This window comes from Ambystoma mexicanum, chromosome 6p (assembly GCF_040938575.1).
Source record: "Ambystoma mexicanum isolate Mex_15411 chromosome 6p, UKY_AmexF1_1, whole genome shotgun sequence".
NCBI classification, from domain to species: Eukaryota; Metazoa; Chordata; class Amphibia; order Caudata; family Ambystomatidae; genus Ambystoma; species Ambystoma mexicanum.
In genome coordinates this window covers 1,418,886,016-1,418,905,968 of record NC_090935.1, presented here as the reverse complement: position 1 = coordinate 1,418,905,968, position 19,953 = coordinate 1,418,886,016, and the positions used below count along the sequence as shown (strand labels likewise).

The 19,953-nt window shown below is 45.1% G+C and overlaps 1 protein-coding gene across 2 annotated transcripts in view; it reads left to right on the top strand.

The window, feature by feature from the left end:
• COPS4 (COP9 signalosome subunit 4) overlaps positions 1–19,586 on the top strand; it is a 785,196-nt gene extending 765,610 nt beyond the window's left edge. For both annotated transcript variants that reach the window (XM_069626120.1, XM_069626121.1), the window contains exon 10: positions 19,140–19,586. In XM_069626120.1, the coding sequence (XP_069482221.1) occupies positions 19,140–19,273 (134 nt within the window). In that variant the 3' untranslated portion in view covers positions 19,274–19,586. The remainder of the gene's footprint in view (positions 1–19,139) is intronic.
• The last annotated feature ends 367 nt before the right edge of the window (positions 19,587–19,953 follow it).

The following is a 19,953-nucleotide window of genomic DNA, read 5'->3' as shown; positions in this document are numbered from 1 at the left end:
GCTTTGGCAATGTGGGTTACAGTATTCTCCTGCTCACTTTTGTTTAAAGGTTTGGTTTTCAAAATATGTAATTGTACACAGGGGTCTACTTTGTAATGCCCCCGGATCACCTCTAATAGGCCAACTCACAGGTATGTCCTGATGGCTTCTGCGGATTCGCTGCTTCTGCTTCACACATCGGCCCCTTGCCGACGTTTGACAGCTCTGGTCACCTTCCTCTGCTTGCGCTGGCTGTCAGTGGAGCACCCGCTGCTCCACACACACTTCGGTGAAAACTTCTCACCAGAGCAAAATGGAGGACACAGAGATCCTCGCTCTTCTTTGGAACAACTGGCCTTCACAACGCTTCCGGCTGCGCGTCCTCTTCATCTGCCTGGCTCTTTGACATTCACCACTTTCTCTGCACTGTGTCCTGCTAATGGCACTCAGTCGGTCCCAACTTCTACTTCCTCCTGCTGTGGCTCCCACTGCTGCTTCTGCTGCTCCCACTGCTCTCTACTGACCTGCACCTAAAAGGTCTTTAAAGGTCCCGGTTGTGGGTGGTTAAAACAACACCAGTCGCTACGGTTTAGCAACTGTGCCTCCGTCTTCTTCGTCTCAGTACTAAGCGCATTATGGGACTGCAAGTCCATAATGTTCTTAGTTTTAAGATAATTGAATCTACTTTGTTTAAATGGTTTACAGGATATATTTTTAAGGGGAGGTTTTAAAGGAGGTAATGTTTTTCTCTTGGGTTTATCCTAACCCAGTATAAAATCATAACTACTAGAAGTAGTTGCATTATCTGTTTCCTATATACATCATTTTCCTGTTTACTAAAAGGAATCCCATACTTTGTACCTTGGATATGTCTGGGAAAGGAAGCCTTACTATGACAACATTTATTTATTTTATTTATTTGTACATTTATAGCCGCCTACAGCTCGTGGGCATCTAGGCACTAGTCACCATGAAAACAGACATAGATCAGGATTGGTCAGGAAGGGGCGAGTGGGGCAATCTAACAGGAGAGTTTTTAAATGCTTCCTGAAGATGATGTAGGAGGGTTCACCTTGCAGGTGAGGGGGTAGTCTATTCCAAAGAGCAGGTGCCCGGACAGGCAAGTTCGAACACCCTGCTTTTGAACGCTTAAACCTAGGCGTGACAAGGCGATGGCTGTAGGCAGTTGTCGGTCTTTCTGAGACTTGTCTTTTGAGTTTATCAGATAGGTAGCCTGGTGCATCATCTGACGGACATTGGAGGGTGAGGGAGAGAATTTTGAAGTTAATTCTGTCCTTGACAGGGAGCCAGTGAGCTGCTTTCCTGGCAGTCGATATGTGGTCCAGTTTACCAATGTTGAGTGCGGCTCTGAGGGCATGGTTTTGGGTTATTTGTAGTTTGCAGAGATTTTTTTCAGATTCAGAAGTGCCGCAAAATAAGGATTTGCAATAGTCCAGTTTGGAGCATATATTAGTGCCCATGCAACTTCCAGCCGGTTAGTAGTGGTGCTCTCAACATGCCATCTAATATTCAGGCATTAGGGAAACCTCCTCAGAAGAGGATGAATACTGCACCTCTCCTGGCAGAGTCCTCACATTCACTTTGAGGGTCTTCTCCTCCCTGTGATCCACCCAGCTAATACCACACCAAGGTTAGGATCAGGTAGCAGCTGCCTTCCCCAGGCCACATGGGAGGAGACTATAGGCTGAGATTCTGGGCGGATTCTGCAGGATTCATCACAGTACATAAAAAAAAACCTTGTTTGGTGGGGCTCCCAATCCAATCTTTTTCATAGGAAGCTTTTTTGTCCCCCCCAGGGACCAGATGATTTTGGTCCCTGATCTCCCCCTCTTCAGGAGAGGTGCCCACCTGTCTGATCTTTTGGTGAGGGGCCACTGAAGTGGAAATGGTGCAAGTCCTCCTCAATCTAATGGAATCTATGCCATCAAACTCACCCTGCCTGCTTTTCTCCTGGCTAATCTGCAGCCGTCTATGCAGATTAAGACTTAAAGCAACACTGTAAATTTAGCATTACTTAATTGGATTAGTGTACTTTATCCTTATGTAGAGAAGTCCTGTTGAACTAGTTCTGGGGCCTCAAAGAACAAGTCTCTTTCGTCTGCTAATCTGGTGGGGAATGAGGCTATTCTGGCAGACACCTTGAGCAGACTTAAGTAGACATCTCATAAATGGTATTTCCCTCCCCTCACGAATAGCATCTTCGAGGTGTGGGGCTTACCCAAAATCAATCTGTTTGCTTTCAGTTGAAACTTCATTCACCTGTTCTGCAAAACAAAAGGGGTGATGGCTGGAAGGTTTAGAATTAATCTCAACCTCTGACGTTGCTCTGGGCAACCCTGCAGACATCGTTCTTCGCCTGCCAAGCCATTACAAAAGGGGAAATACCCTATGCAAATCAGGTTTTGTCCCACCCCAAAGGGGGCAGTCGAGCCTGAACTGCTTGGTCGCATCCCATCTGCACGAGACCACAAGCCTCCCCAAACATGTTTTGGCCTCGTTGAGCTCCAGGGTGTCCCCCGAGGGATTCTATGGGAATGCCTTGTGGCTTGGCACTTTGGTCTTTTGTATGCCATCTTGCCAATCCCTCTGATTCCACTGTTCCCTCTCCGGCAGAGTAAATGCACAACAACCCTGTTCTCCAACATGGGATCTTACATGGATTCACATGCTCATGAGTATTCCCCGTTGTCAGGCTGGGCATCCTCGGTATAAAGAAAGCAGCTTAGCTTTAATCTTAAAACTGGTTGTCTCCTCTATGAAGGCATCATGGAGTAGACACAGAGAACGGAGTTACATTTTGGTCTATACACTTTTATTCAAAAGAAAAGAAGGTTGGAAAAAGGCCTAACTTGCCCTAAGCTAACGTGGGATTTCCCTACCTCAATAAACTAAGGATAGTCTGTGTCAGGAAGTCCAACGCAAATGTCTGTGTCCAAAACCTATACTTGCCCTCATATCTATTTGAATACAATGTGTTGGGATGTCAGCATCAAAATAAGAAGTGTTCATGTAAAAGTTCAGAGCTTCTTCCAGCTCTTGGTTTTCAAAGGGTGTCCCTTCCCACCGGTTCAAATAGTTCACAGTCCAAAAAGGTGTTCCCTTCCCCAAGCTTTCAAGTCTCAACAATTCCAAAACACAGTTCCTTGGGCTACTTCCCAGCTCTTCTGATTTGGTTAGCTTTCACCAATGTCCGAGTTCAGTTCCTTGATCACATGAGATTTCCTGATAGTAAATCACAAGCTTCTTTAGGAGTGCTGCAAGTGGCTTTTCCATAGATGGGTATACTCTGGCTAGGTGCAGTTGTTGGACCACATGGTCCACCCATTACAGGTCAGGACACAGACACACCTTACTTGCTCCTTCATATGCACGTTGCCACTGTCTCAGCTTTTCAGTGATGCTTGATTTATTCTAATTTCACTTCCTCATGATGCTTTGCCACAATTCACCTGCTGCACTTTTACATACTCTCCTGGCTTTTGCCAATGCTCGTTTGCTCAAGCTGAACAGTGCCTGTATATCGTGTGATCACACAAAACTGTTTTCATTCATAACAGTATTCAGCCATACTTCCTTTCATTCAGATCGTTATTCCGAATATTTACTTTCATTCAGATCGTTATTCAATATGCCTGCTTTTGCTTTCATTAACTTTCTTTTAAGTCTTATATGCTCGTCTGCCGTCCCGGTGTCCCCCTTCCTAGGTTGACTCACGGGTGGGTGCTTACGGTTTCCAGCAAGGCCTCGCTGCCACGAACTCCCTCTCTCGTGAAGCGCCTCGCTCCATCTCCTCAGTGACTCCTCATGGCTTAGCTCCCACCACTGGTGCGACAGGGGAAGGATTTATTAGTTTGAAAGAAAAAGGTTCCACAAGTATTGCAGAACTGGACCTGGGCACACATTTGGCAAAACTTGCCCGATTCAATTCAACTGCAATAGTAAAAAGGTGTTTAACAAAGTACGATATCTAACTGTAGGTGCCGCAAAAACAATAAGGTAGTCATCAATTAGACAATAATAAATACATTACCAACCAATTTCATTGATAAACCTAAGTTTAACAAATTCAAAACATGTGCATCATAATTTCAAGTAAATACAGGAATGCAACTAAGAACAGCTACCCGCCTACACACGTGCTAGGTGTGTCTAGTTGCACCAAGTGTTAACAATCATGTCGGTCAATAGATCCAGACAGGAAAAAATAGAGATAGACATATTTTAATTAGTACATGAAAAAACTCAACACGTTAAACAATGCATTTTGTTTACACAGAACATAAAAACATGTTGTAGAAATCAACATTTTTTCCTAACCAAAAAACAACCACAGTCGCCATATTTAGACAGTGTTGTGAGGTTACTAAAGGTGTGGTATAGACATTTCATATATCCTCAATTCTTATTAGTTTGTCCTTGACTCTGTCGACACAGAGAAATGTGTTTCTGGGTGCCAGCAGATGTTTTTACAAAACACTCTATAGCTGACTTGAACTGCTATGGAAGTGTGCTCGCAGTTGAGGTGAATTCATGCACAATGGGATGTGTGCCTGTTCATTGATATCGGTCGCCGCGATGTTGGTGAGATGGATGCAGCTGATGCGAAGTGTGCCGTGTTTCTCTTAATCTCTCGGTGTTCACTGCCAGAGGCTTGCTGACTGCCGAAGTGCCGAACGGTAAGCGTTCGGCACTTCGGCAGTCAGCAAGCCTCAGGTACACATCCCATTGTGCATGAAGTCACCTCAACTGCGAGCTCCCACAGTTACAACAATTGAATTCGGTCTACATGGTCACCCAATTCGATGCCACACACGGCTACAAAGTAATTGCAAGTCCAACCATTGTGCCCCTGACATTTAATCTGTGGTGCCACCACTCATCGTCCTGAAGACTGGTCCAGCACACTTCCCATAGCAGTTCAAGTCAGCTATAGAGTGTTTTGTAAAAAACATCTGCTGGCACCCAGAAACACATCTCTCTGTGTCGACAGAGTCAAGGACAAACTAATAAGAATTGTGGATATATGAAATGTCTATACCACACCTTTACTAACCTCACAACACTGTCTAAATATGGCAACTTTTGTTTTTTGGTTAGGAAAAAATGTTGATTTCTACAACATGTTTTTATGTTCTGTGTAAACAAAATGCATTGTTTTTTAACGTGTTGAGTTTTTTCATGTACTAATTAAAATAGGTCTCTCTATTTTTTCCTGTCTGGATCTATTGACCGACATGATAACACTTGGTGCAACTAGACACACCTAGCACGTGTGTAGGCGGGTAGCTGTTCTTAGTGGCATTCCTGTATTTACATGTTTGCACTTGGTCCTCAGCCACACAGCCCCCTAAAAAAGATGACTTTTCTAGCTCTAATTGCTTGATTTACCCCATCGTAATTTCAAGACAAACTTTTTTCTGCTAACTATACATAATCGTAGTCCAACTACAGTGACAAAAATTGATTCCTTAATAGAGAAGGATATCACTGTCAAGAAAATTGCTTCTTTGGGACAAATTGGTGTGTCCTACTGTCTCTTCTTGTGTGCGGTACGACGCGTTTCTAGCAAACGCCCTTCATCAGGTAGGGGATATCTGTTTTTCACAACTGTAAATAAAGATAATGATTTGTAAGTAAAACCTTAAATATAAGTTGTACCTCGCAAACTGTAAAGAGTTCAGACTAACCTGCAGGTTAACGGAGGAACGTCAGCTGTGAGGAGTTCAATGTGGGGCTGTGCTAGTCAATTGTTCATTCAATTGCTGCTTGTCCACACTGTAAAAGACAACACCACGAGGGTGGCTTTGTGGAGGGGTGAACTACGTTGCAAATTCATGTACAGGCTTGTTATTGTGAGTGGTATACCATGGTCTCAGTCGCTAGGGTGTAGCGATGGGTCCCACGTCTAGACCACGGTTCTATGGAACTAGGTATATAGAATTAAAGTACATTTTTGTGCTCAAGCATTGCACTAACCTTAAATGTTGGAAAGCATTGTTCACTTAAGTGGACTGTACTTCACAGGGGTATCGTAACTCAGTCACTGTAAGAAAAAATAAAGCCTTTAGCTTAATGGTTTAGATGGGCAGTACTTAAATGAAAGATAGTCTAAAAATGCTTGGAAGGAACAGTAAGTGTCAGGTCTAGTATTCACAGATGTTAAGTTCAGCGTGCTCATTATTTGGAAAAAAGCAGCAAGTGATTCCGTCCTGTTAGGTAGGAAGTAAACATAGTCTAATAGGTACTCCTTTCATGTTTCAAATGAGTCTGGAATATGGATCTATTAGGGTAAATGCGTACGAGTCGGGTTAAGCGTGAGCAGTGCTTACCGGATCTTGTGGAAGTGGTGTTTAATCCACGGACAGGAGGGGTCCGGAGAGGTCAGACCTTTCACGTTGTAGGTGTTAGACTGCGTAGTCGGGGCAAGGCGCGCGCATGCATGTGTCCTGCTTGATGTAGTAGCAGGCGCGTGCTGTAAAGGGATCCGCCATGTTGGAATGTAGGTGTACTGCATAGTCAAATGCGTGGGGGCAGATGAATGTAAAAATGAGTAATATACTTGATGGAAGGATTCTCACAATAATACAAGCCCAGTGCATGTCTGTGGCAAGTGCAACTGAAGTGTTTGTTATAATACTTAAAGTATTTCATCATATGCATCATTGTCCAAAATACCTGGGCATATCTGTTATGTGGCAACCTTTTAAATGTCTCGGGACACATCACCAGTCCTGCATGGGTACAGATGAAACCTAATAGAAAGACATAGTGGAAGAAAAGAGGATAAATAAAATTGTAGCCTAAACAACCCTTAAATTCAACATTCATCCCACGTGGGGACATTGAGTCAAGTCTTTCAATCCAGTAAATCTTTGTGACAACTATCTGGTGATATATGCCTAGCCAGTAGAGGTGGAGGTGGAAATATTGATTGGAACAATAGGGAAAGGACTGGCAATGGCCTACAAATGACTGGGGGATGTCGGACAAATTATGCTGGGGAAACTCGGGGATACCGTGTCTCACCCAAGGGTGCCTCTCCTCCACTCCCCAATCTGCACTCCCCAAATCGTCTCCACCCAGGTAGTCCTCCCTCGCATATCCACCCCCCAGGGTCAGGATCTGCAAGGGACAGCCTTTCCCTGGCCACCTGGGCGGAGGATATCCGGGAAAAAGAAGCCGCCCTCAGATTCCTCACATTTATAGCCTATCAATCATTGGATCTTCTCTGTGGCTCCAGCAGGCCCAGGTTTGGGCCTACATCTTCACCGTGACCATGTCCGATGTGGTGAAGAAAAATCTCTTCAGGGCCTGTGAGACCTGTGGCCATAGATCATTTTCATCGAGGATCGGCACCTCAAATGCCTTTGTCTTCACCAGGATCATGATGCGAATGAATGCAACATTTGCCGTGGCTTCTCGTCGAAGACCAAGAAGGATCACCACTGGAGGTTAGTGGCTTGGATTGAGTAGGGCAAGCCCTCTGATTCATCCTCAGGGCGCAGTCATGCCTCATCCGGGGCCAGCAGGTCCCATGAGTGTACTCCCTATGGAAAGAAGAGGTTGAGGTCCACTGAGGATGTTCCTTTTGCGAAGATCCAAAAGAAGGTGAAGATCCACGCTCCATCTGCTCTCTGTGGTCGCTGCGGCTGCGTGACCCAAGTTCTGGAAGGGGTCAGTCTCTGTTGACGGTTAGCCTCATGGTTGGTGGGTTACCTCCGTCTACGAGGAAGTCCTTGAACCCATCTCAGCACAAGCTGTCGAAGAGCAGACCGTCTGACGGCCTGTCCGCGGTTTCGTTACCGCAGGCTCCATCCACCAAGAGCAATACTTTGTCAACAACCAAGACCACTGCACTGTCGTCGATTGTTTAGTCAACAAGCTCCTTGCGATGAAATCAGGGAAACCAACTCTTACTTTGTTGACAAAGTTCGGCAGCGACTGTTGTCTCAACCTACACGACGATGACTACTCAGAGGGTCTCTTTGCCTCCAAGGCCTCTGTCAACGGTCCCGACCACAACCTTGTTGGCTGCGCCTGTTTCCGTTCTGCAGATTCCCATCGTAGCCTCCTTCCCGAAGGATTCCGGTACAGTGAGAATCTTGCTTCCACCTACGGATTTCCTGCCCAGGCCCGACAAGGTGTCTCCTCTGCCTGCGGTCGATCTCTGGGGAAATCTCTGCATGCCTACACCAGTTCTGAGGACGATCTTGCAGAAGACTACTACTCCGATCATGAGGGAGGCCAGGGAGCCATGTCTCAAAAGGGATCACCATCTCATGAGCTATAGCAGGCGTTTAACCCTCCAAGGGGTTTCAGCCTGGCTCCTGCTGCAGCTGCGCCATTTGCACCCCCTCCTGCACTGAGGGCTATGCCAATGGACATCCTGACCACCCTGCATACTTTGATGGCAGAGATTCAACAGTTGCTACCTGCTGCTCCTGTACCTGGTCCAGCCAGAAGTCCTCGCAGGCCACCAAGGTTTCAGTTGACACAGCCCCGTAAGGGCACCTGTCACCTGCTGGGCTTGGGCCAGTGAAAAAGGAGCCAGTTCGCACAGACACTGGCATGGACACAGATACCACAGCTCATAATACCACGCCATCAAAGCTTGACGGGCTGGAGAAGAAGTACTGGGTTCCGGATTTTGCCCCCAGGTATCATGTTTCAGACTTCTCCACACTCAGTGGTGTCAGCCCCCGCCAGGAAGCGATCATTCAACCCCATGTCCTCATCCATGGTGCCTCCGGACCAGGAAGGCAAGAAGTTAGATGCAGCTGGCAAGCACATCAGTTACACCGCAGCTTCCACCATCAAAGCCGCCAATTCCCTTGCCCTTTTGTCTTGATATGATGAGGAACTTTGGTGCAAGCTTGGGCTCATCCTGGACTACATCCCTGATGACAAGAAGACCGAAGCCATGGCCCTGTTCCAGGAAGGAGAGGTTGCTTCAGACCATGCCATTAGTCACGCTCGACATAGCGGACTCTGGGTTCTGCAAGATGGGCGGTTGGTGTGTGACGCCAGGGTTGGCTGAAGGTCACAAATGTTTGCACGGACGTGCAGACCAAGGTTGTGGACATGCCATTTGACGGGAACAACCTTTTTGGGAAGGCAGTAGATGACACTCCAGGGATACACTACACCCCATCGTCAGCCCTCCACCTCCCAGGAAGCCTACAGGAGCCGCGCCCAGGCCTACGGCAGTGGAGGCCAACGTCATTCACCATCCAGGAGAGACGTCCAAGCAGACCTGAACTGGCCATGGACCCGCACCACTCCTTTTGCACCCCAGTGGGAGGAGGCCTATCGAACTTTGTCAAGCAGTGGAGAAACATCACCACGGACAAATGGGTGCTGAACATTCTTCAGCAAAGGCGCGCTTTAGAATTTCAAGAAAGGCACCCCTGCATTCCTCCTGTCATGCGTCAAGAACTTCACATGGCACAACTGCTAGAGTAGGTTCAGCCATGTTGCGAAAAGGGACAATAGAACTTGTCCCTCAGCGGCTCCGGAGTGTACGCCAGATACTTTCTCGTCAGGAGGGTGGCGACCGATCCTAGACTTGCGACGCCTAAACAAGTACCTAAAGACCCAAAAGTACAGGATCGTCACTTTGCAGCACGTGCTCGACCAGCTGAAGGGGATTTTCTGTCAACTCTCAACCTGGAGTATGCATACTTCCACAGCCCCGTTCATCGCAAACATGGGAAGATCCTATGTTTTGTCGCCCAGGAGCGGCACTACCAATTGAAGACCGTGCCCTTCGGCCTGAAATAATCAGAGGGAATTCACAAAATGCTTGGCCCCGGTTGCAGCACACCTACGCTGCAAGGGAACACATCTACTCTTATATGGACAACTGGCTCATCCGGTTCCGCTCTCATGCACTGGCAACCCAGCACACAGAGGAGACCATACACCTTCTAACTTTGCTTGGATTCTCCAACAATTTTCTGAAGTCCTACGTGGTGCCATCACAGAACGCTCTCACTGGTCGCCTGGCTCAACACTGTCTCGTGTCTAGCAATCCCCTCGGAGGAGAGGGTAAAAGCCATCCTAGGGAATGTCCAGCGGCTGTCGCCCACGCATCGCAACAGTCCGAGTTATCAAATCCCTGCTGGGCATGATGTCCTCTTGCCCATCAGGTTCCCTTTTGCAGGCTCCAGATGTGGCCCCTCCAGGAATTCATAGATGCCAAGTGGCAGCAAGGCACATGGACAGAGAAAATCTGAAGTCTGATGAAATCAGAGAAATGCTGATGAAGTCACTAGTGCAGTCTGCAGAGGAGATGCTTGCCCAGAAGCCTGGTACTGTAGTACAGCATGCAAGTGAGAATAGATTTTTACAGTTGGGACTGCAATCTGTAGGGTAGATTTACGAGTTACTCTAGCAGCGAGTGAAAGACAGTCAACTTTATTGCTGTGCGTTGGTGAAATTCTTAATAGCATCTCTCTATTTGGAGCCACCTTTAGGCAAGAGTTTCTTGAGCTAATCCTTCACTTGCATCCGGATGGATTAGGACAATGAGGCATTGATTAGTCACTCTCATACACACGCTTTTAAGCAGCTATGTACTCTTGTCACAGACCTGAGTCAGGAATGTTTTCACAAAGAAAGCATGACTTTTCTATAGGTTGATTTAGTATTAAGGGTAATTGTTCAGTTCAGAATTTTCTAGCGCACATTAAAATTGGGGCCTGTTCATGGAAATCGTGGTCACCTTGTGCCAATCGATTATTCACACACCAATTCCTGTCTTGCAGCAGCGTCTCGGCTCATCAGAGCAACGGCTTCTTCACCTCATCTTTTTAGGGCTTGCAGGACCACTACAGTCCTGCAATAGGAGAAACCTTAAAGACGCAGTCCAAGTCTTCTCACACTGAGTGGCCAGGCTCTGGGGGCACACTTGGGAACAATAGAACAGGTTTCATACCGTCTTGGAAGCTGCAAGAAAGGCATTGTCTTCTCTGGTTTTCTTGACGGTCACTGCAGCATGATGGGACCTTTTCATGAACGCTTTAGTGACTGGTCCTGCTGTTGAACTGGAAAAAGTGTGTCCTTTGCTCAGCCCTGGACACCGCTATGTCTGCTGTGAAAACACATGCACAGCTTTCTTTGCTACCTGGCCCTCGAGGAAGAAGTTGTGCTTTCCCTCGGCTGTCCCCTTCAGTCTACAACCCAGGGATATATCCCCAGTGGACAATATAGGAAAGGGAAAAATGGTGCTCACTTTCCTTGGGAGGGGGCGGGGGGGTATGGGGGGAATTAACAAAACAGTGCTGCCATTAGCACTCTGTGTAAAGCTGGGGGAGAGGGAAACGTTAACAGTAGTGCTTGCTACAGCTTCCTACCTTTTGAAGGCTGACTTGTGACCTATACCACTGCTGTAGTGCTAATTATGCCGCCTTCTCTGTAGCCCCAACTCCCCCAGAACACTCAGATTAGTTGTAGTGTTGCTGTCTGCAAACAGCATTCCAACTGTTTCTTGTTAAGCTGCAGTGTCACAGGGCCACCTACTGGACAAAAGAGGGAACTTCACAAGCAAATGCTTTGTGTTGCTGCGTAAATGAAACGCAAGAAAACAAATGTGGCTTATGCACCTGATTTAATTGCGTAAAATAGCCCAGCACGCACCTTATCTGGAGGGCTGACCACAACCCAGCGTCACTGAGCCAAATGGCCTGGCTCCTGCAGCTTTGGAATTTGGGCACTATTTGCTGCTGGAATGCACGAAAATCCTAGCCAATGCCAGATCTTCCTCTGCGTTGTCTTGCTACAGGCACAAATGGAAGTGCTTCAGTGTGGTTACAGGGCTCAGAAGATCACGCCGCTGCAGATAACTGCTCCACAGCTCCTCCCGTGTCTGCTCTCGCTGGTTAAGGCGGGCCTGGCTCACTCCTCCATCATAGTTCATCTGGCTGACATATCCTGGTACACACGGGTGCAAGGCAAGCTCTCCATGTAGCCCCTGTAAAGTTTCTATCATGGAAGACCGCTTTCCTAGTGGCGATTACCTTGGCCAGGCGAGTCGGGGAGATTCAGGCGCTCTCCAGCAATCAGCGTATTTGTCCTTCCACACTACCAAGGTGGTCTTGTGGATTCATCCCCCCCTTCATGCCAAAGGTTCCATCAGAATTGTATCATCAATTCTTTGGTGCTGCCAGTGTTCTTCGCAAACCCTTCTACACCTGAAAGGGCATTACATTTGCTGGACATTGTTCGTTCCGGCAAGTGCTAAGTGGCATGCACTAAAGACTTTGGGAAAACGTCTCAGCTGTTTGTCAATTTTTTACATGTGGCACATGTGAAGGCTTCCATATCCAGGTTGCTCTCTGGCTCTATAATGCCCTCTCATCGTCAGGCTAACAGACCACTTCCAGGCCAACCTAGAGCCCATTCCACCAGAACCATCGTAGTAACAACAGCGTTTCTCTCTGGTTTTCCCCCTGCTCAACATCTGCAGGGCTGCTATGTGGAGGTCCACCCACACCTGCATAACATTCTACTGTCAACAAGGATTCCAGGGAGGAACCTTGGGTGGGCCAATCGGTGCTGCGCAAACTGTTTGTTTGAGGTGAGTCTGTTCCCTGGGTGAATCTTTTGCTTCTGTGAGCCTTGCCACCTCCCGTGGTTGTGTATATCTACTGCTGTATAATCTTACTCATGAGCGTGTGAATCCATGCAAGACCTCATGCTGGAGAAGGAACAAGTTACTTTCCTGCAACTCTTGCTCTCCAGCATGGGTCTTGCATTGATTGACATGCAAACCCTCTATCATATCATATCCCCTCTATGGCTCTTCTTGGTTCATACTGCCACTAGGTGTGCTACCAAATCTGAAGATGGCCACCAGGGGTGTAGCTTAGGGGGACGAGTGTCATTGGCTGGGGGTAGTATGATCCAAAGGACACTGATGGGCCATAGAGGAGACAAGCAGTTTGAAGTTTGACGCTAAACTGCTTTATTTTTACAGAGAATTCCCAGTATGACAACAGGGAAAACTCGTGAGCATCTGAATCCATGCAAGACCCATGTGGAGAATAAGAGTTGCAGGTAAGTAACTTGTTTCGTCCTCCGGACTGGGAGAAAACGACCTGATATCAAGAGTTGTTTGAATTTTTGTGGCTGCACCTTCTTTCAGAACAGGTTGGGGCTTAGTATAAGGGGGGATGACGTGTAACATCCAGCTCTTGACAGCCTGAACCTTCCTGCTTGGTTCTTCAGAGATGGAGATATCAGGATTTGAACCTCTCTGAGGCTTGAATCAATACTATGCAGTCAACCAGAAAAACATTCATGATGTCTTGTTGACACTTACTGGATAATGTTTTCCAGTTGGTGCTATGATGCAGGCCCCAACTTGTTGTTGTGTCCCATGGCTGTTATGGAATTGCTGCTGTTTTATGGGCAATCATGTTCTCAATTAGGCAATATAAATGGCTTTTTAGCTGCTGTTTCGATCTTTAAGCTTGCTCTTTACCAGGGATCATATTTTGCAGTGCCTGTTCCTCAATTTTTGAAAGGGTTTAACTCTTCCTTCGAAGCCCTTCATTTCTTTTGCCTCAAACTTAAACTTAGTTGTCACTTTTTGGTTGGTAGCTTCTTTTAGGCCTATGCACTCTTGTGCCTTACTTTGGTTTTTTTTATCTTGAAGATTTTTCTTTTTCTGTTTGTGTAATTGTGCTGCAGGTTCTCTAGGTCAACCCTTATTTACTTGTGTTTTATAAGGAGAAGGTACATTTTAATGTGACGCTTTCTTCTTCTGAAAGTGATGGCTGAATTCCATCCGTTTCTGAATGTTTGTATGCCTGCTATTATTTTTCTTCTCCTTCACATGCTTCCAAGACTGAGGGGCTATTCCACAGGTTTCATCCAGCTAGGGGCCTACATTTTTGTTTCTCAGTACCGGGATAATGACGAATCGATGTTATGGGGTTTTCTGGCCCTCAAATGGGTCAATTCATCAAGAAGCAGACAATTTCATTGTGGATTTTTATAATTGAGACCTGCTAAAATCTTGCGAACCTGGTTGTCGCTCACTATATAATATTGACTTTCACAAGAGACCACATGGCTTCTTCGGCGGGATGTTCCATTGCTGCACATTGGTCAGGCGGCTATCTTGGAATCCTTATGTACATTTGCTAAGAATTACTGTTTGGACTCTTTGGCCAGGGAAGACACTATCTTTGGCCATTTTGTCTTGCTGAATCTTCCATAATAGGATTGTTACTGTCAAACTTTATTTGGCTGCCATCCTTTGGGTGTCTTCTAAGATTGGCAATCTTTGGTAGAAAGGTATCCAATAGGGGAACAAATTACCTACTTTTGGTCATTGTTGGGACAGTTTTTGAAGTCCAACTAAGGGCTTAGTAAAACCATACAACTGAGACAGTGCAAGACTCTACTCTGAGTATAAGGCTGTACCACCTGAGTTCATGGTAGTGTAGACAGAGCAGCCAGGCTTATCTTAGGAGGAAGAGAGGGCTGTAGAATCAGTACAAAGAAATTGTAATGCACATGGTCCAAAGAAACACACACACACTATGTATTGTAAAAATAAATGGTTTATTTAAATACAAGTAGGCCCAAATACATCTTCGGGGGGAATAAGTCGTATCACAGATCATATAAACACATTATTAAAAAAAAAAAAAAAAACTATGCTTTTAGGTAAACAGACCAAAGCATATAACCTTATTTGGAACACTTAACTGTAGTTCTAGGGAAGTCCAACCCAATAGTTACTTTTGGATTACTTACAGTAAGATATATAGGGTAGGTCATACTCGATGTTTTTTGTTATCGGGGGGACGCGTTTAGTAGAGCAGAGACCCTATGGGAAACAAACATGAAACGCGAACTACCCCTGTCTCTCGTACTTTATCTTAATACAACCCTCCTGATTCACGTTTTTAATTTTTCTCAAGGGACTATGTGACCATACAACGCCCAGATTTAGAAAAAATATAATACATTTATTTGTTTTTCACAATTAGTTCAACACATTTTAAACAAAATTGAAAAATACACATTTTCTCAATTTTTCTTTTTCTTTACCTTTACTAATCTCTACAAAGGTTTTCTGAATTTGCCATCATATTTTCAAAACCGAGAATAATGTGCCATTGTTTGTACCAAAAATTAATTCAAAGAAAGTAATGGCATTTTGTCAGTGATATGTCGACGCATTTCGGCCTGTGTTATACAAAATGAACCCCCTCCTGCAGTGGGTTCTTCGTGGTTTTGGAAAAAGGCCTTCTTCAGGACAGGTGATGAATAGTGTTTGGAGTGACTAAATAGTCTTTTAACCCTTTTGTCGTAGTGTATCTTGTTGAACAGACTTTCAACGGGGACTAACGGACATCAGCTTTCAATGGCTGGAGAACTAATTTGTCACTTATTCAGCCATGCAAGTTCATAGTCTTGGGCCATCTTGGTTCAGGCTGTTTCCTTTCAAGTGGAAAACCGGTGTTTTAATTCCTGCAATGCCCGAACGACTCCAGGCGGTGCGCGCTGTGCGGCTGCTCCCAAATTTGTTGAAAGTTTGCTTACAGTAATACAGGGTAGTAGACCCTAGCAGTTGTACATTGACGCTTAGCAAGAAATCATAGTAATATCAACTGGACAATATACTTTGCAGAATAGTGACGCACTTATTCTAGGAACAGTAAATACATATAACTTCTTTTGGGATAGGCTATACTCAAGGTAATTAAACCCTTTTGTGATCATCTTCAATTACAGTTGCTTTTCAGTGCACAGACTAAGGAAAGCAATAACTTGATTTTTATTTTTGGAAGGCACACAGCTAACCCAATGTAATTAACACCTCTATACTTTTTGTAAGGAGCTACCAGCAACCTAAAAGGTAAGTATGACCTAAGCAGTCTTATTCTGGACAGGCTAACGGCAAGTCAGGGCAAGCAAGATCCAGTTGGGGACACTGATACAATTATCCTAACAGAAATAATAAAGTGAAACCAACAATTACTTTTGGGAAGAGGGGACCCCAATTAATAGGTGAGCAACTTAACCTTCAGTCTACTTTCAGTTAGAATGGCAAGACAGTTTCTGAGGAAAGCAAGACTTAGAGATTTCTTATTTAAGAAGGTGCAGAGCTTCTTCAAGGCAAGTAAATCCTATATATACTTTTCAGAATGGAAGAACATAACGAAGGTAAGTATTCATGTTTTGTAAATATACACTCTGAGCTACAGTTACCAACTAATTCATTAACGAGTAACTTTTCAACACTTGGTTTTCTTTTCAAGGCAGAGCACTTTAAGTATCCAGCCCTTCCCAATTCTAGTACATGAGTTCTCGGAGGTAGACGTGGGTCCCTAGTGGTCTAGGAGCCAGCAGTAGCCAGGGTGAGATAGGGCTCAGTTGCAGGCAATGTCGGAGTTCCTGAGGAAGACTGGGCAAACAAGTAGTTCACTTTGAAAGTTAGTTGGGGTACAGGGGCTTCAGAGAAGACCCCCTAGGAGGATTCCAGCAGTGGACCTAGGTGAACTGAACGAGAGACCTCCCAATCACAGTAGCACCCCAAGGATACACAGGAATCACAAGAGACTGAAGTAAATACCCTAGCCAATACAGTATCTCAGCACAAAAGTGTTGCAGCAGGAAGACTTCAGGATATGCAGCCAAAAACCCGGTTAATCGATTCCTTTGTCTAGACGACAGAAGACAAGACTTTGGAAGGACTTTTTGCTGCATGGATCACGGACCAAGGCTCCAGGCAAGATTTTCCTCGCAGCAGGATGCGTTTGTGTGGATTTGGCAACTTTTTCAGGGGCACAGAAGAAGACAGAATATTGCTGCCCGGATTCTTGTTTTTTGAAAGGTCAAGCACACTGATGAGGCTTCTTTTTGGACTCGATTCAAGTCTCTGGAGGTCCAGCAGGTTGGCCACAAAGTTTCAGCAAGATTCGGAATTCGGAAGACCGTGCACCGCACAACGGCTTGTGAGGTCCCAGGGTATTGGGGTATTGCAGCCCCGCAAGGTTGCAGCACAACATGGGATGGCTCAAAATGCAGGTGGTCTTGCGTCTAGTGGGTCTCGCCAGGCTCTGGGTTGGGGGTCATCGTTTTTAGAGTCCCCAGGTCTATTGGAAGGAAGGGTAACAGCAGGCTCTGGTTACACAGCAGGCTCTTCTGTCACTGGAAATCGTCTCAGCTGCGCTTTCTTCGCCATCCTTTTCAGTTTCGGTTCCAGTGTTCGACTACCTCTTCAGCTTCCAGGATCAGACTTTTATGCAGGAACCCAGCCAATCAAACAATCATGCAACATTCAAACTTGGCAATCCTTTCAGGACAGCCAGCTGCCCAGTTTGAACTGGATTATCCCAAGCAGAGTGGAAGACCTAAGGGCTGCTGAGTTTTGGACTGCTCCCTCGCTTCCTGCTGTCACAGACACTGTGGAGCCTGGACGGGGAGTCTAGAGTACTCCAGCGAAGATAAAGTTAACACAAAGGAATTTCCCACACTGGAGGTCAGGGGAACTAACAAGAAAGGACAAGTAGCACTGAAATGGCAAAAAAAGAAGACCGGGGGTCTTTTTGGTAAAATGAGCACCCATGGGTGCTTTTATCAGGGCTGTGGGAACAGCCCGTGGTGAAGGTGCGCCAAATCGGTAAAAAGCTTCACTGCCATCAGCCATTTAAGGTAGGTTTGTCCTGGTAACATAAATGTTACCTTTAGAATGAGAATGGGGATACATGGTATCTCCCCAGCACTCCACATTGGGTGGGGGGGGGTGCTAGTCCCACATAAGAAAATGTAAAAGGGATCTGAAGATTCTTTCTACCCTTGGGAACTGTTGTTCTAACAAGGTTAGCCAGATAAATTTAAAAGGGGAGCCCCGACGACAAACCAGCAACAATAGGTGCTTATTGCCAAAAAGTTGTCAGAGGACAACTTTTAAAAGACACTATGGAGAGTCTTAAAAATGACACCCATGAAAAGAGTAAAAGATTCTGTGAGTGTGGAAAAAGGTTCCCACTTACTGAAGTATAAGGAAAAATAAGCCACCAGTAAAAGGAAAAAGTTCTGGGGTTGACAGAGGTCAGGAAGATTTCAGTGCTATGAAAATCTTACCTAACAGTAATCTTCTTTCTGATGTATAAATGAGTTCTCCCACAATTCTTCATCCCCCTCCAACTGTTCTCAAATTTGGCAGACCCAGTATTGTTGCAACTTGCACCTTTTTTTTTTTTAGCGTAGTTCGACCATTTCTTGTTTCTTCTGTGGACCTTGGGCAATTAAGTAGAACTTAAGGATATATACTTGTTGATGCCTATATGTATCTGCTGCATTTTTTTTGGCACAGGCAATGTGTGCATCATGACCAAGCTAGACATGGAATCGCTGTGGTTCTAGATGGATGCAGTGTTAAGATTTATTGTATCCTGTCTGCAATTGGAAATATTTCTAGGATAAGGAATCTTTAGGGGGGGAGGTTGTATCAGAACTAACATTATCAAAGGTATAATTTGTTCAGATAATTAACTTGACTTCTATGTGAAACTTATATTTTGCATTTTGTGATACAAATAAATCTAGTACATACGGGTGTCCCGTGTTTGTATAACACCAGGGTTTTGGTGATGCAGTGAAGCAGGAACTTTCTGCGGTGCAGTAATTGACATTCTGGGACGCACTGGTCCTGCTTGTTCAGGGCACCCCAACTCATTGCTAGGACTGGTTACGACATCACTGTTTATTTGCATTTTATTTTATTTTTTTACTTGGGTAACATCGCTCAGGCTCCTTGCTGGATCTTGATTAACTCTTAAAGAGGCCCATTTCCCAGAATTAAAAGTTTTGATGTGAAAGCCTTCATAGTAGGCATTCAGTCTGGAAATGTCTCGAGGTAAATGCAAGCTTTCAGTTTCAGAATCCATATACTTCACTGAAGAGAACTTTTGTAGCCCTACTTCGATGATTATTTCATATGCAAGAACAATGGTCCATATTATTGATGTAAGTGACATGTGTATGTAATGTTTAAAAACATTATTCTTTGCTCCTTTTTTCTTGGAGGAATCATGCTACGAGTATGGATGTAAATAATTCCAAAATTGAGTGATTTGCTAAACCTAGATTTTATTTATTTCTCCATCTTGTTTCAGCTCGTGAAGCTTTACCAACATGGGACAAACAGATCCAATCACTTTGTTTCCAAGTCAACAACCTACTGGAGAAGATCAGTCAGGCAGCACCAGAGTGGACAGCGCAAGCCATGGAGGCTCAGATGTCTCAGTGAACTGTGCGAATCATTGCTCCCAGGGCTTCTTATGGTTTGGTCATTATATCCACTGAAGAGCAGAGAGAAGAATACTTACTCTGGAATGGCCACTTTGTATATAACTGTTAATACATTGTGACTCTTCGTTTGAAATCTTCTGCAGGTCGCTCATTTCTAGTCCCAGTTGTTGCACATTTACTTTCCATGGACCCATGTGCAAATTATGCTGGAGGATCTTGCAACTATGGAAGAACACTGCATGCTTTCAATTTATTTTTTTACTTGTTTAAGGGTTATTTGACGGGAGCAAATAAAATATCCAACACGTGTTCATTGGTTATTTTTCTTTAATGTACATATTCATCCTGTCAGACTTTTTACTTTTAGTTTTACATTTGCATTCTATTTATTTTTAGAACTGTTTATACTGAAATGTTTGGCAGAAAATTGATAAACCGCAGATTACAGATTCTTGCAGGATAATAGCTTAAACATAGGAGATTGAGCCTGCCCTCCCATACGGAGTTGTATAGTGTGTCAAGAGCTATTTTGGGTGTCGTGGGGACCCCACAGTAATTTACGTAAGGCCCCTGTTCATCCAATTCTTCAGCCGACATGCTACAAGGGGTGGCCTGCAGGACATAAAGGAACTTTGGGAATGTAATAATGTTTAAAAGGGCTAACTTGCCCATCAGGGT